Consider the following 15,138-nt stretch of genomic DNA (forward strand, 5'->3'; position numbering starts at 1 on the left):
CAGGGATGATGAGAGAAATTTTCTGAAACATCTGGAGGGCACTAGGTTGGGGGCAGGCTGCTCTCCCCCCCCCCGATATATACATTCCCCCTTTATAATTAACAGAAATGAAAACCCTGTTATACATAAATGGATAAAAGTTCATCAGTATACAAAAACTGCTGAACCTTCATGTTAAGCTAGCCTTGGATGTTATACATGTTGGGTGTTATTCCTTGAATTTATGTTGGTTCTTTATAGGTGCTACATCTTTGTTATTCATTCAATTGATATACTGCATTGTAATACATACCTGTGTGGTGCACAAGATCGCAGTTAAAATCAAAACAACACAACAAATAAAACCGAAACAAAATTAATCTTCCTGATTTTCCAGATTGCTGAAGCTGAAGAAGATGTTCATCTCTAAATTTCAATCAACTCCCAAGTTTTATGCTCGGGCACCAGGGCGAGTCAACTTAATAGGTAAAAGAATACATACTGGGGTTAATATGAATTCAGTGGCTAATACAGTGGTACCTCGGGTTACATACGCTTCAGGTTACAGACTCCGCTAACCCAGAAATAGTACCTTGGGTTAAGAACTTTGCCTCAGGATGAGAACAGAAATCGTGCCCCGGTGGCGCGGCGGCAGCGGGAGGCCCCATTAGCTAAAGTGGTGCTTCAGGTTAAGAACAGTTTCAGGTTAAGAATGGACCTGTGGAACAAATTAAGTACTTAACCCGAGGTACTGTATGCGTAAACACATGTGTACAGTGGTGCCTCGCAAGACGAAAAGAATCCGTTCCGCGGGTCTTTTCGTCCTGCGGTTTTTTTGTCTTGCGAAGCAAGCCCATTGACGGAGTAGCGCTATTAGCGCTATTGGCGATTTAAGGGCTAAAAACGGCTTTTTAAGGGGGGGGATTAGCGGTTTTGCTGCTAAAATGCTTTTAGCAGCTTAGCGATTCAAAATAAGGGGTTTTGGAGCAAAAAAAAAATTCAACTTTTTTCGTCATTTTTCATCTTGCGAAGCAAACCCATAGGGAAATTCGTCCTGCGAAGCGCCTCTGCAGACGGAAAACCCTTTCGTCTTGCGGGTTTTCCGTCTTGCGAGGCATTCGTCTTGCGGGGCACCACTGTACATACCATGGAAGCACATGCATAGAAGCACGCTTTCAGGTTCCACATCTTATTTCCTCTGCTTTTGCAATTTCCACACAGTGGTTCCACATCTTATTTCCACACATCAAAAGATGGAACTCAGCAGAGGTGCAGGATGCTCAGCAATTTTGTGCCTTCGTTTTTGAAACCAATCCGTACAGGATTACCTTTTTCCTCAACTAGCCCAGTGTTGTCAACTCTGACTTGGAGCAGCTGTCAAACCCATCCAATTGGGACCTTTCCCAGTCCTCCTAATCCAAGACCTTTTGGTGCCAGAGACAGAATCTGGGACCTTCTGCATTGCAAAGCATGTGCTATGTCACTGGATTACTGCCTCTTGATGTGATATATGAAAATAGGAAACTTCCTCATATTGACTACTTCAGTACTGGCCTCAGTTCTCAAAGATTACAGGCCGAGGTCGTTCCCAGTCCTGCTACCTATTATGCATTATTATATCGGACTGAGGAACCTTTGGCACTCCTATTCCCATCATCTCTGACCATTTTCCATGCTCACTAAAAAGGTAAAGGTACCCCTGCCCGTACGGGCCAGTCTTGACAGACTCTAGGGTTGTGTGCCCATCTCACTCAAAGAGGCCAGGGGCCAGCGCTGTCCGAAGACACTTCCGGGTCACGTGGCCAGCGTGACATTGCTGCTCTGGCGAGCCAGAGCCGCACACGGAAACACTGTTTACCTTCCCGCTGGTAAGCGGGCCCTATTTATCTGCTTGCACCCGAGAGTGCTTTCGAACTGCTAGGTTGGCAGGCGCTGGGACCAAACAGCGGGAGCGCACCCCGCCATGGGGATTCGAACCGCCGACCTTACGATCGGCAAGCCCTAGACGCTGAGGCTTTAACCCACAGCGCCACCCGCGTCCCCAATAATATCTTAAGGGCCACAAGGTCACCTGTCCTGCTTTAAATGGAGATAAACTACCATATTTTTCGCTCTATAGGACACACTTTTCACTACCAAAAACTAAGGGGAAATGTGTGTGCGTCCTATGGAGCGAATGCAGGCTCCTTGGCTTCAGCGATAGCAACGCGAAGCCTCCAAAGCGCAGAGGGAGCGCTCCCTCAAGCTCCAGAGGCTTTGCATTGCTTTTGCTGAAGCCTGGAGAGCGAGAGAGAAGCCTGCTCTCCAGGCTTCAGGGATATCCGCCTGAAGCCTTTGGAGCGCAGTGCAAGTTCCTGCTGCGCTCCGAAGTCTTCAGGTTACTATCGCTGAAGCCAGGAGAGCAAGACTCTCCTGGCTTCAGCCAAGCGGGAGGAGAAATGGTGCGTCCTATAGAGCTAAAAATACAGTATGTGCTCTGCCACTGACATGCATTGAGAACGTTTCTTTTTTCATCTGATTTTGGCTTGTTCTCACTAATTGTAGTTTAAACAAACCACTGTTTCCTCAGGATGTCATGGTGAACTACTGTTTTTTGAACATCAGAAACATACATTTCTGAATTCTTTGTGTGCATGAGGAGTGGGGAGGGGGAAACTGTGTGAGGAGACAATGTGTGCAGTTTGTTAGTGTCATAATAGGAAATAATTATTTCCGATTACATCTGAACTGGACCAGTATATAATTTATATACCCCAGTATATTTGATAGAATTTCTCTGGCTTGTGTAAAAACTATCCTTCTTTTAAAAGGGATTATTCTGCTGTTCTTGATGCATTACAGACCATTTCAAAATGTTGTTAATATTCTTTTTTGCTTGGTAGGTGAACATATAGATTATTGTGGATATGCCGTGCTCCCAATGGCCATAGAGCAAGATATACTTATAGCTGCTGAACCTCTAAACACTCCAGCTATCCATCTGGCCAATACAAACCCTTTGTACTCGTAAGTGTTCTCATTATTTCAATTATTGTTGCTGTTACGATTATACCTAAAGTTTCCTAGGCACTGTACAATGATTAAAAAGCAAGATACCCAATGCCTTCAAGCTTGCATTCTGATAGACACAATATAAAGAAAAATGGGATGGGAAAGGAACAGAAAAAGAAGCAAATTTGGACATGAAAATATTTCATGGCAAGGTAGAAGGGCCATTCTGGGAGCAAGTGTCCAAGTTATAGGAGACTGGACACCAGCAAAGTGCTCACCAATGAGGACTGGATTACAGTTGCAGCACAGTCCAAACAAACCAAGGTCAAGAACAGAGGATCAGTCGAACCCTGTGGATAGCTCAGTCGATAGAGCATGGGACTCGTAATCTCAGGGTTGTGGGTTTGAGCCCCACATTGGGCAAATGATTGCAGGGGAATGAACGATCTTCGCACTCCCTTCCAACTCTATGATTCTATGACATAGGGAGATCTGTACTGTACATTTAAAACAGTATCATACTACTCTAAATGATCATGTCTCCTAACAACTTTTGGCACCCTTAACAAAAGTACACTCTCTTTAGGGGAAGCCATGACTGTTTAAAGTAGTATAATATTGCTTTAAATGTATAATACAGACAAAGACCAATCTACCAGGCCAAGGTCAATATCACAGGGAAGTGATGAAGGTATAATTCTGCAAGTCTATAAAACTTGACTCAGGAACTGGGAGCCAGAGAATTCTGGTGTTTCTAGCAACTGGAAGATTCAAGAGTCTTGTATACAGTGGTACCTCGGGTTGCAGATGCTTCAGGTTACAGACGCTTCAGGTTACAGACTCCGCCAACCCAGAAATAGTACCTCGGGTTAAGAACTTTGCTTCAGGATGAGAACAGAAATCGTGCGGCGGTGGCGCGGCAGCGGTGGGAAGCCCCATTAGCTAAAGTGGTGCTTCAGGTTAAGAACAGTTTCAGGTTAAGAACGGACCTCCGGAACAAATTAAGTTCTTAACCCGAGGTACCACTGTACCTCCAAACACCACTCTAACCACAGCTGCTGGCAGTGAAACATTATACAATAATTACACAATTACACAATAATAATAATTAGGGTTTCATTGTAATGATCAGTGCAGATATCCATGGGGGGCCTTTCAGCTAGATCTGCCAAATTCTGTGTGTGTACGTACATGAGCACATTATTTGGAGTGCTCTAATACTTTCTTTCAGAGTGATTTGTGTTTTCCTTGTATGTAGTGGAACTTACAGACCTTTCTCTTGAAAAGGAAGCACATTACAGTGGTGCCCCGCAAGATGAATGTCTCGCAAGATGGAAAACCCACTAGACGAAAGGGTTTTCCGTTTTGGAGGTGCTTCGCAAAACGAATTTCCTATGGGCTTGCTTCGCAAGACGAAAATGTCTTGCGAGTTCCTGCAATTTTTTTTTCACTCCCCACCCCCTTTTTCTAAGGCACTAAGCTGCTAATAGCCTTTTAGCAGCTAATCCGCTAATCCCTTAAGCTTTTAATAGCCGCTAATAGCGCTAATCCGCTAATAGGGTTGCTTTGCAAGACGAAAAAACCGTGGAACGGATTCTTTTCGTCTTGCGAGGCACCACTGTATTTCTTAAGTGTTCCTAAATGCATCACAGGGGATGTAGTTTGAGGATAACTGCCTCATGGTCCAAATTTGGCTCATGGGCTGGAGGTTCCCAACCCTTGTCTTACAGTATAATACAGTACAGAGGACCAAACTACACCTAAGTGAGATCTCCTCTTGGGCTATTTTGGTTGTCTGTACAAGTCAAATTATTATTCTAAAAATAAGAATGGAGTCTTGATTCATAACACTGGATTTTATAATTCTCTGCACCTAAACTGCAGAAAAATTGCCTCAGACAACTCCACAATAAGATTATTGCGTTGATAATTTCCAGGACAGAATGAAAGTGTCGATTTTCTGTTCTTTGCAAAGAGTTTCCCCATTTACTCATTTCTCACAGTTATATTGCATCGTCCCTGGCCGTCCTGTGAGGATGGATGTCAGAATATCATGTGCCAGCTTAGATGCCAACATTTCTTTCAGTCTTTTGGTTTGAAAAGGCTGCAAATAATTTCAGTGGTCTGCACACCCAACTTGTAACATTTAATTCCGTGGGGCAGCCAGCGATACTGTATAATTATCCCTGTTTTGTTTATTGTTTGGTTTTTGAGCTTTTAAAAGAAAGGCATGCACAGAGGAAACAGGATCCCTGTTTATTTGGAGGGAGGAGAGAAAAGGGGAAGCAGCAGACTGCATATTTATTTTCTAAGGCAAACAATAAGGACTTGTAGCACAATGAGTGATTTCTATCAACAGTAACTTCTCCTTTTTGTGGTATTATTCATCTGAATTGCCTGATGAACGTTAAGAAAACATGGAAACAAGTCTGGTTTGTAAAATAGACCTTAGGGTCTGCCCGGATGCTCTTTGTTTCTACCTAGAATAGTTATACCATGTCAAGTCCCTACAGAACATTTGTTTGCGGAAAGGTTATACAACAGTGAGGGACACGGGTGGCGCTGTGGGTTAAACCACAGAGCCTAGCGCTTGCCGATCAGAAGGTTGGCGGTTCGAATCCCCACGACGGGGTGAGCTCCCGTTGCTCAGTCCCTGCTCCTGCCAACCTAGCAGTTCAAAAGCACGTCAAAGTGCAAGTAGATAAATAGGTACTGCTCTGGCGGGAAGGTAAACAGCGTTTCCGTGCGCTGCTCTGGTTCTCCAGAAGCGGCTTAGTTATGCAGGCCACATGACCCGGAAGCTGTACCCCGGCTCCCTCGGCCAGTAAAGCAAGATGAGCGCCGCAACCCCAGAGTCGGCCACGACTGGACCTAATGGTCAGGGGTCCCTTTACCTTTATACAACAGTGAGCATTCATCCTGATATGCTTGTGCTCTGTTATGCATCTTCTCGTTAATCATTCCTTTGTCCCATGCTTTTCAGTGCATTTCACCAACACTTTCCAAACCACAGAACCCGGTCCTTTTAAAAAAGTGGATAGGTTTTTCAGCCCAAGGGCCACATTCTTTTTTTGGAGAACCTTCCAGGGGCCAGCTGCCCCTTGGTGGCATACCCCTCAACCCTCAATTCAGGCAACCAAGAAGCATGATCAGAGTTCTAGGGCAGGCATAGGCAAACTCGGCCCTCCAGATGTTTTGGGACTACAACTCCCATCATCCCTAGCTAACAGGACCAGTGGTCAGGGATGATGGGAATTGTAGTCCCAAAACAACTGGAGGGCCAAGTTTGCCTATGCCTGTTCTAGGACACACTGCAGCCAGGCGAGAACAGACAGATGCAAAGCAGGGCTGGTATATTCTGTTACTGGGGCATTGCCCCTCTCTCAGTCACCCCCCCCCCAATCTGTCTACCTTGTTGTTGTTGTTTAGTCGTGTCCGACTCTTTGTGACCCCATGGACCAGAGCACACCAGGCACTCCTGTCTTCCACTGCCTCCCGCGGTTTGGTCAAACTCATGCTGGTAGCTTCGAGAACACTGTCCAACCATCTCGTCCTCTGTTGTCCCCCTTATCCTTGTGCCCTCCATCTTTCCCAACATCAGGGTCTTTTCCAGGGAGTCTTCTCTTCCCACGAGGTGGCCAAAGTATTGGAGCCTCAGCTTCAGGATCTGTCCTTTGATCTTCTTGCAGGCCATGGGACTCCACCACCATAATTCCAAGGGTTGGAACTGCCTGCCAGCATTCTCTTCATTAGCCTTAGTGTTGCCCTTGGACAGGCATAGGCAAACTCCGGCCCTCCAGATGTTTGGGACTACAATTCCCATCACCCCTAGCTAACAGGACCAGTGGTCAGGGATGATGGAAATTGTCACCACTGGGTGTTGCTTAGGAAGGTGTGTTGGCCAAGGAGACTCCAGACTGACCAACCGACCTAGAGAGCTGAATTTAGCCTCTGGGCCTGAGGGTCTCCATCCCCACACTAGGGCAGTTCAGTTGAGCAAAACTATATGTTTTCAACAACAAAAAATTTCAACAAAATAGTATTCCACAAAACAGATAATCTGGAGGTGCCCTCTGTCCCTCTGAGTACATGGTGTGAGGTACCCCAAATTGGGATGTGTGATGAACATGAATGCAGATTAGGCATGCTTACCTCTTCACCTGGTGAGGAGAGCGGGGGGGGGGTGTTAGAAAGTGAGCTGGCACAAATTTGTGGCCTGCTCCCCATCTCTCTCTGGCCAGCATCTTGAGAGGCAGAGTGGGGCGAGATGAAGAAATAATGTTTGACAGGCCCTTGGCAAAACCTTTGGCAAAAAGAAAAGAAAAGAATGTGCTGCTCCTTAGCCAGCAGATGGCAGCAGCAGGTCGTTTATATTTTTAAAAGCACTAAACCTACCTTGATAGTTTCATGGACTTTTAATGTTTTTCCTGTATGTTTATATTTTCCAGGGATTTTACTACAAATGCCAACAACATTCAAATTAATCAAACGGAACCTTTGTGGCACAACTACTTTCTATGTGGAGTCAAAGGAATTGAGGTAAAACAAATTCAGTATGCATCATTGGAGTAAGTTATTTTTTTTTATTAAAAATGTATTGGGTATGTGCATCATTTAAAGTATGTGGGTTTTTTAAAAAAACACACAATATAACAAAGTATCAATTAAATCATTTAAAATGCATTATAGTTAGATTTATTTACACAGATAAAGCACCATGGCTACAAAACTCTTTCAGAATTTTTTTTTATTTAAAGTTTTTATTTATACAACAAGAAAAACAAAAAACACAAATACCAAATTAAACACAAATTACAAAAATAACCATAGACACATAATATTCTTAGCAAACAATAAAACATCTATTGGTCTTAACACTATAGACCACTAAAGAATTTATGGTCTCTTGTTTCACGTTTTCTGGCATTAAAATGTTTCTCCTTGCTATGAGTTTTTGAAAGATTTTTTCAGAGCTCCAAGAGTAGAGTAGATTAATAAAAGTGTGACATAGGAATGTGATCAACATTTCTCTAATTTTAACTCTACATTGTAAACTGGAAATCCTGGGTTAACCCACTGAAATTAGTGAAACTACAGGTGGGCACCGTTGGGGAGTGGGGGCTAATAATAGTAATGCCCTGTACCAGGGACAGGAATTCTTTTTCGGCCTGAGGGTTACATTTCCTCCTAGACAAGTATCATTAAGGGACATTCAACCTGATCCTTAGTTGGATATAAGTGTCTGCTTATAGCTCATCGCTTGGTTCTGGCCTTGAAAAATCAATCTTCCTCCTCTACCTTTCCCCTCTACTCGGCCGTTCCTTGTGTGCCTTGCTGTTTTGGTTGTGAGCCTAATGTTAGGGTCTCTCTCTCTCTCTTTTATTGGTGTGAGCTGCTTTGGGAGACAATAATTGTCTTAAAAAGTAAGATAAAAAATACAGTAGGTAAATGGCATATACCGTACTTGAGTTAAACAGTGTTTAGTTAAATGAAGCAGCATGCAACTGTATTCAAGGGCTTGCAGATCACCCAGTGATTTATTGCAAAACCACATCCTATCAGGTAACCTGTATTGGGGCCCAGAGAGACAGCAAACTCCAGCTTGTTTCCTGGCTCCAAGGGGGAAATAAAATTTGGGGGAGATTTGTGCATGCCGAACAGAGTTCCCTATAAAGAAGGTGATGAATATAAAATGTTAAAAAGAAAGTAAGTGCAAACACAACAAAACCCCTTAAGCAAAACGTTATTCAGCTGGAAGTTGCAAGAGAACCCAAGGACATAAACGTGTTTATATTAAAGTGAACATGCTATCCTTTTGGAAGAGAAGTGCTGCTAAGCTTGGTAAAATCCACGTTCAGTTCTGAAACGGGAGTCAGGCACCCTCCTCTTCTCCCCCACCCTCCCAATGTTAAACATTGCGTGATAGGTTTGCAAGTGTGATCCCCTTTCAAGGCAATTCTGCCGATGAGTTCCTAGTTAAATATATGACTGAGATTTCTCCCCTGCCTCTCAGTCTTGTCTTCTGATGTTCTGTGTGGAAGTGGTTGGCAGCGATAGTGCTTGAGCTAATAGTTTGTTTGTGTGTCTAAGAAAGGGAATTTTTATGCGGGTCATTTGTGGTGGTGATTAGGACGTGTTGAACTAGAGCTATTTTCTGTGGGTGCTGCAAGAATTCTGCAAGAACTGTCTAATACTGGAATGATGTCAGGGTGTGGGGGAGGATAACGTTTTAAAATAAACCAGACTTTGCAGAGATTGCAAACTTTCTCTTGGAAATCCTCACCTTTAGTTACAAGTTTATAAGAGCATGTGAATCTTACCACCATTCTATTTCATTCAGGTCTGGGTTTGTTTGTTTTTTGAAGGGGACAAACAGGCTACCCTTGGTGGGTAGGCCTGGGCGATATATCGATATATCACCCAGGACCGGTATGAGGAGCAGACCGCGATGTCGGCTTCACCACCATCACTCTGAGTTCCTCTGCTTGCAGTGTCCGCTAGAGTTCCTTCCTCCGGCGAGCTTTGCTAGCAGAGGGAGCAGTGGCAGTTTCACCAGCGATATATGGAGAAACAAGATATATCGTTGAGGCACCATGAGCTGGTGGCGGGGTGGGGGCTCTGTGAAACTGTGAGGAAACTGGCGCTCCCAGCATTTAAAGGAGCCTCAATGCTCTGCCCACTCACCTGTGAGCATAGCTGTCAACTGTTCCCTTTTTAAAAGGAAAATTCCCTTATTCCAAATAGGATTCCTCAAAAGAAAAGGGTAAAGTTGACAGCTATGCCTGTGAGCGGCAGGAGCACTTGGGCTGTCTCAGCTGGGGAGGGGAAACAGGCAAGCCCCACTCGCAATATACTGCTGGGTGAAGGCGCCATTTTGCTCTGGCCCGCCAACCAGTCCTGGACAATGTATTGATACATCGCCCAGGCCGCCGCCGCTTCTTCTCCTCCTCCTCCTCCTCCTCCTCCTCCTCCTTCTTCTTCTTCTGTACCTTGCCCATCTGACTGGGTTACTGCAGCCACTCTGGGTGGTTTTCAACATATATAAAAACATAACAGAACATTAAACATTAAAAAGCTTTGCTATATATGATTTATATGCCCCGGTCTGCATTGCAAGTGGTGCAATTCACTGGCCCCACCACCTGGCGAGTGTGGGCTCACAGCGACACCTCTTGTTTTTGCTGGCCACTGCATTGGGCAGGCCGCCGCAGTGGTGGTGGTAGTAGTTATGGCAGCGGGCCCAGTGAGAGTGAGCCCTTATAGTTGCTCCATTATATTGCCTGCTGGCTCCAAGCCTGCTAACAGTTGATGAAGATGGCTGCTATCTCTGTTTTTCCTCAGCATATGAAACTTCTGAGCATGGGGGTTCCACTTAGCTACCATGGTAATACCTGCCTTCCATTCTTTTCCCCTCCTCCTTTTAGACTGAAACCCTAAACATACTTACTATGGAATGTTATTGTTGTTGTTGAGTCGTTTAGTCATGTCCGACTCTTCGTGACGCCATGGACCAGAGCATTCCAGGCACTTCTGTCTTCCACTGCTTCCCGCAGTTTGGTCAAACTCATGCTGGTAGCTTCGAGAACACTATCCAACCATCTCGTCCTCTGTCATCCCCTTCTCCTTGTGCCCTCAGCCTTTCCGAACATTAGGGTCTTTTCCAGGGAGTCTTCTCTTCTCATGAGGTGGCCAAAGTATTGGAGCCTCAGCTTCAGGATCTGTCCTTCCAGTGAGCACTCAGGGCTGATTTCCTTCAGAATGGATAGGTTTGATCTTCTTGCAGTCCATGGGACTCTCAAGAGTCTCCTCCAGCACCATAATTCAAAAGCATCAATTCTTCAGTGATCAGCCTTCTTTATGGTCCAGCTCTCACTTCCATACATCACTACTGGGAAAACCATAGCTTTAACTATACGGACCTTTGTTGGCAAGGTGATGTCTCTATGGAATAAACCCCTTTAAATGCAACGAGGCTGCAATTCAATGCATTTACTTGGGAGGTAGGCTGTGTGTGCGCGCGTGTGTGCATGTGCTGCAGCCCTGCCCACTGCCATTGTGTACCTCCTCCATTATCCTTGAGAAAATGCACCTGCCTAAGGAAAACTAGTTCTTCACCTCTGCTGAATAGGCTTGGCCACTATTAGCCAAATGTCCTTGAACAAAGTTTAGGAATGTAAAAAGCTGCCTTATACTGCGTCAGACCCTTGCTCCATCTAGCTCAGTATTGTCATAAAAACTGAAATCAGCAAAACATCTCCCTACATATATATGTAGATGCTGGGGATTGAACTTGGGACCTTCTGCAAAGCAGATGTTCTACCAGTAAGCTATGGTCCATCTGAATGTCATATAATTTACAGTACATTTCCGAGCACAATTCAAAGTGTTGGTGCTGACCTTTAAAGCCCTCAACAGCCTCGGCCCAGTATTCCTGAAGGAGCATCTTCACGCCCATTGTCCATCCCAGACACTAAGGTCCAGCTCCTAGGGCCTTCTGGCAGTTCCCTCACTGTGAGATGTGAAGCTACAGGGAACCAAGCAGAGGGCCTTCTTGGTAGTGGCACCCACCCTGTGGAATGCCCTCCCATCAGATGTCAAGGAAATAAACAACTGTCTGACTTTTAGAAGACATCTGAAGGCAGCCCTGTTTAGGGAAGTTTTTAATGCTTGATTTTTATCCAATTTTTTTTATTCTGTTGGGGGCTGCCCAGAGTGGCTGGGGAAGCCTGGCCAGATGGGTGGGGTATAAATAAAATTATTATTATTATTAGTAGTAGTAGTAGTAGTAGTAGTAGTATTATTACAAAACAGTAAATCATGGCCAAAGTCTTCCATTCCTCTCAGTACAGCCAATTTTCATAGCTAATTTTTCCCCGTCTTCCTTAAAGCACCACAATGGACTGCAGTCTCAAGGATGCTAAAGAGTATTTTAGCCTGTGATCCAGGAGAGATACTAAAATAGTCAGGCCAATTCATGTACTCACTGAAATTTGTAAAGCCTTGGGCAAAATTTAAGTTGTTTAGTACTATATCATTTATCCTTTTCGCCTTTCCAATACGTTTTTCTTAATTTAATATTTCATGTCAGGATAAGCCAGACCACCTACCAAACACAAAGCAAATAGATATATGGAAAAGGAACTCGCAGTGTGCTTTAGTAGAACATTTTTTTCCCCAGTCAAGGGCCACATTCCCTCTGGACTAATTTTTTGAGGGCCACATTCTGGTGGAGAACCCAAAGTGGCCACAGCCCCATATTTTACTCTCTTCTTTTCCAACACCCCTTTCTCTCTTCCTGTCTTCCCTCATCCATGGACTGCAAAAAGAGGAGCAGATTTCTGTTGCCAAAAGTCTGAACCGATTGCTCCCAAAACCTCAGGCAACCCAAGCTCCTGGAAATTTGTCTTAAATTGTCATGTGTCATATGTGATTGGCCAAAATAATTTCTGTTCCATCTGCAGTGGAAATGTGAAAAAATCTGATGCTCTTTCCTAGGAATCGGAAATATTTCAACCTTCTGCAGAGCAAGTGTTTACGGCTCCCAAAAATGAGAGGCCAGGAATTTAAAATATTTCTTCGCCAGGTCTTCTTTCATCTCCCAGAAGGAGAGATTCCTAGGAAGCAAGGGGTGGGGGGAGAGAAAATAATAATAATTGGAAAAAATGGAGAAGGGATTGCTTCATTTGCCAGTAGGATTGCAAAACATGGAAAGAAAAAGACACACAATTGCTAACTGGGATGTTGAAAGTGGTGATGGATGTGTGTTATTTTGCTATTTGAGCGACATGTACAAAAAAGGAATTTGCATGCTCCTGCAGTCTCTCATTTACTGTAGCCTGGGAAGCAGCTCATTTGATGCAGCTGTAATTGATCGCATTACTCCTTTGTAGGGCCACTTAAACTGCTACTTCTCACTGGACCCGATAGTCTCAGCAGGGCTAAATTAACCAAAGAATTTAACTTGGTCAACAGCCCAACTCCATCTACTGTTTGCCATTAACTGCCTCTGAGAGACTGTGCATTCATTGCATCACTGTGCAAATGTGCAATTGGCTGCATCATTACAGAATGTAGCATCCACAAGTCTCTTTCCATTTCCAAAAAACCCATCACTTTTTTTAGTTTTTATTGCCCTGCGGAAGTGCCAGCCACCTCACTTCGGAAGCCCATGTCAGCAGAACCTTCTTCAAAATAAAAATGGATAAAACTACCCTCAGATCTTCAGATGAAGGGCAGTATACAAACTTAAAAAATAATAATTATAATAATAAAGCCAAGTTGTTAGAAATTAAATGGAAAACATGGACGTTTGTGCCTACCACTGCATGTGTATATATAGCATAACATTGACATAGCATGACATGTAAAAATTTTGATGGAGCAATTCTATGCATAGGTCTGTTTCTTGGTGTAAGATGTTTTGTAGACATCTTATTTTTAAACAACTTGAAAGAGTCTTAACAGTGGAAGAAATATTCAAAACATACCAGTTTGTTCTAAAAACCCTGGTTTGCTAGTTGTCATCAAAAGCAAAGCGACTTCAAATAAATTCTGCCAATAATTTTTTTGCTGGGGAAAATCAGATGTACCATTAAAAGTGTTTTTTATGTGCTGTGTTCTGTCCAGTTAGTAATGAGAATTCTAAATGCTGGCCACAATTCCCTACCTCTGTGATAATATCTGATATTTATTAATACTTTCTCCATCTGTACCAACAAGAATAATATATTTGATATCTATTTGACTTGAAGGCATTGGCATCCCATTTGGCATCTGGTCTAACTCATAAAACTTCCACTTGGCTAAAACAGGTCTTTGATTGACAATATGTGGACTTTGGGGGAAATTGTTAGCATATTTTAGCTTATGAGGTTGCTGGCCCAGTAGCTCGTCTGCTGATCTTGTACTAGGAGTCTGGGAGTTTAGAATGATTACTTTCTACGGTGAGCCACAGACTACTAAAGATGGCTTTAAGCCACTATAGAAAAATGGAACTGTCTATGTACTACAGTTTCAGTAAAAACCGGCCATCTTTTCAAAGCCCCATATTGAAATTTCTTACTGAAGTAAAAGTGGTTTGCAGAGCATTCTGCACAAGTCTTCATATAAGCAGCACTTTTTATAGACTTACCCTGGCTGAATACAGTGATACTTTGGGCCTCTAAATAGCTGCTCTATAACTGAAAAAAAAAAGGTGCAAGGAACAGGTGGATGTGGCTTTTCTTTGGATTTTTCCTTAGCTACTTGTAAGTTGTACTGGCAAACACCTGTTAAGTTCCTATTTCTAGTAAGTTATTTGAGGTAGCAGGAAAGAGGAATATCCTGATGTCCTCGCTTAGCAGTGATTTGCCAATACTGAGTGAGCACACAGAGATTACATTGGCGCCCTCACTCAGCAATGGCTTGCCTATATTGGGAGTAGGAGATCTGGCAGGCAGAAGGCATGGGGCTGGCTCTTTGGGGGGCACTCAGTTCCCAGGACAAGGAAGATTATAGGTAGTGGTGCAGGTATCCTGGATCAACTGCCTGCAGCAAAGTTAGGGAATCAGTGTCTGTATTCAGTGAGAGCCGCATGTATAAAACGAGGCGTCCAGAAGGAGTGAACTGGGCTGTTTTTGCATCTCAAGGCATAAATGGAGCACTAAAGTGTTTGGAAAAAGAGCGGACACAAGAAACCATGGGTAGCATGGTGTTTGGGAAATAACCTGTGTTTTCAGGAAATATTGAGTGTACAGTGGTACCTTGGGTTACAGACGCTTCAGGTTACAGACTCTTCAGGTTACAGACTCCACTAACCCAGAAATAGTACCTTGGGTTAAGAACTTTGCTTCAGGATGAGAACAGAAATTGTGCAGCAGCGGCATGGTGGCAGCGGGAGGCCCCATTAGCTAAAGTGGTGCTTCAGGTTAAGAAGAGTTTCAGGTTAAGAATGGACCTCCAGAACGAATTAAGTTCTTAACCTGAGGTACCACTATACAGTAGTACCTCGGGTTACATACGCTTCAGGTTACAGACTCCGCTAACCCAGAAATATTACCTTGGGTTAAGAACTTTGCTTCAGGATGAGAACAGAAATCATGCTCCGGTGGCGCGGCAGCAGCAGGAGGCCCCATTAGCTAAAGTGGTGCTTCAGGTTAAGTACGGACCTCTGGAACGAATTAAGTACTT

At 43.9% G+C, this 15,138-nt stretch overlaps 1 protein-coding gene across 3 annotated transcripts in view; it reads left to right on the plus strand.

The window, feature by feature from the left end:
• The window catches only part of GALK2 (galactokinase 2), a 72,761-nt gene that overhangs the window by 6,321 nt on the left and 51,302 nt on the right, over positions 1 to 15,138 (plus strand). For all 3 annotated transcript variants that reach the window (XR_014504582.1, XM_083412151.1, XM_083412152.1), the window contains exons 2-4: positions 377 to 465; positions 2,862 to 2,985; positions 7,419 to 7,509. Coding sequence is in view for 2 of the 3 variants with exons in the window: in XM_083412151.1 (XP_083268277.1) it covers positions 377 to 465; positions 2,862 to 2,985; positions 7,419 to 7,509 (304 nt within the window). In the remaining variant the exon portion in view is untranslated. The remainder of the gene's footprint in view (positions 1 to 376; positions 466 to 2,861; positions 2,986 to 7,418; positions 7,510 to 15,138) is intronic.

This window comes from Podarcis tiliguerta, assembly GCF_965153285.1.
Source record: "Podarcis tiliguerta genome assembly, chromosome: 14".
Lineage (NCBI taxonomy): Eukaryota > Metazoa > Chordata > Lepidosauria > Squamata > Lacertidae > Podarcis > Podarcis tiliguerta.